Consider the following 1,300-nt stretch of genomic DNA (forward strand, 5'->3'; position numbering starts at 1 on the left):
CGGGAGGTGCTCGAGGGGTGGTGAGGGGCGGGGAGGGGGAACCGCGGGGGGGTACCGCGTCTTCGGCCGCCGCGGGGTGAGGGGGGGGGGGTACCGCGTCTTCGGGCGCCGCGGGGGGGGGGTACCGCGTTTTCGGGCGCCGCGGGGTGAGGGGGGTACCGCGTTTTCGAGCGCCGCGGGGTGAGGGAAGGGGGTACCGCGTTTTTCCGGCGCGGCGGGGGCGGGCGGACCGCATTTTCCGGCGGTTTACCGCGTTTTCCAGCGCCGCGAGAGTCCGCGTTTCGGGCACCGCGGGGGAGGGGTCGGCCGCGTTTCGCCGCGGAGCGGGGCGAGGGGGTCCGCGTTTCGCCGCGCCGCGGAGTCCGCGTGACGTCACACGCTCCCGCTCGCGTTATCTCCCTCTCGAAGATGTTTCCCCCGTCCCCCGGTCGCGCGCGTCTTCTCGTTCGCGCGGTCTCTCTCTCTCCCGTTCGCGCGTTCTCGCTCACGATTGAGTATCTTTTCGACGCCAACAATATTTAATCGTTCAGATCTTAATATTTAATTTATAATTATACATTTAAGTAAACAATAAACGAAGACAGCTTAACAAAAGGGAACGGTAAATAAAAAAAGAAATTATTTTTTACCATATTATATACATTTATTTGTCATGTAGCGCATTATACACAATAGTATCCAAAGCGTAGGCCAACAGTTCGCAATCAATAATCGAATTTTCATCATAAATTTTACGCAAGATTGTAACTGCGTTACATTTATCGGTGATACAATTTTGACGTAAAGTTGTTACAAACTGTTTGAATTTTTTACTTACGCCGTGAACATTTTGAGATAGTTGAAAATACACGTTCTCGACGCAATGTTCTAGTTCGAACAGAAAGAGTACTGTTGACGGTTTCATGTACAAGCTGGTGCCGCATGACGTCAATTTTACAATATCTGCGTCACGTATTTTAACAAGCTCCAGATCGCGAAACGTTAGCGATGATGGTGCCGATGACTGCACGAGTCGCTGTATATCTGCATGTTTTTCGATGAATGTCACCCACGTTGCATGTGGCAGAATTATCCGATTGTTTCGGTTATCGCCAATAAGTATATCCACAGAGGACAAAGGTCCCGCGCTGATTCCGATATCCAAAAATTTATACGCTGTTGACGTCAAGGCAAATCTTCTTCCCAAAATACGCGGCGTGTAGCGGGGTTTATCAAAACTGAAAAAATACAATTATATGTTCATAAAAGTTTTTTTGCACAAGTATATATGAAAATTAGCGGTACTTACTCATTGTGCTGT

General features: G+C 50.2%; 1 protein-coding gene across 1 annotated transcript; it reads right to left on the reverse strand.

The window, feature by feature from the left end:
• Positions 1-242: 242 nt before the first annotated feature.
• On the reverse strand, positions 243-1,228 carry LOC143902173 (uncharacterized; the record flags this gene model as incomplete). The annotated part of the gene is made up of 1 exon (XM_077414867.1): positions 243-1,228. A coding segment is annotated over one exon (585 nt), but the record flags the coding sequence as incomplete, so codon positions are not given.
• Between the last annotated feature and the right edge of the window lie 72 nt (positions 1,229-1,300).

Source organism: Temnothorax americanus, unplaced genomic scaffold, assembly GCF_048541705.1.
Source record: "Temnothorax americanus isolate GAGA-0224 unplaced genomic scaffold, ASM4854170v1 Scaffold384, whole genome shotgun sequence".
NCBI classification, from domain to species: domain Eukaryota; kingdom Metazoa; phylum Arthropoda; class Insecta; order Hymenoptera; family Formicidae; genus Temnothorax; species Temnothorax americanus.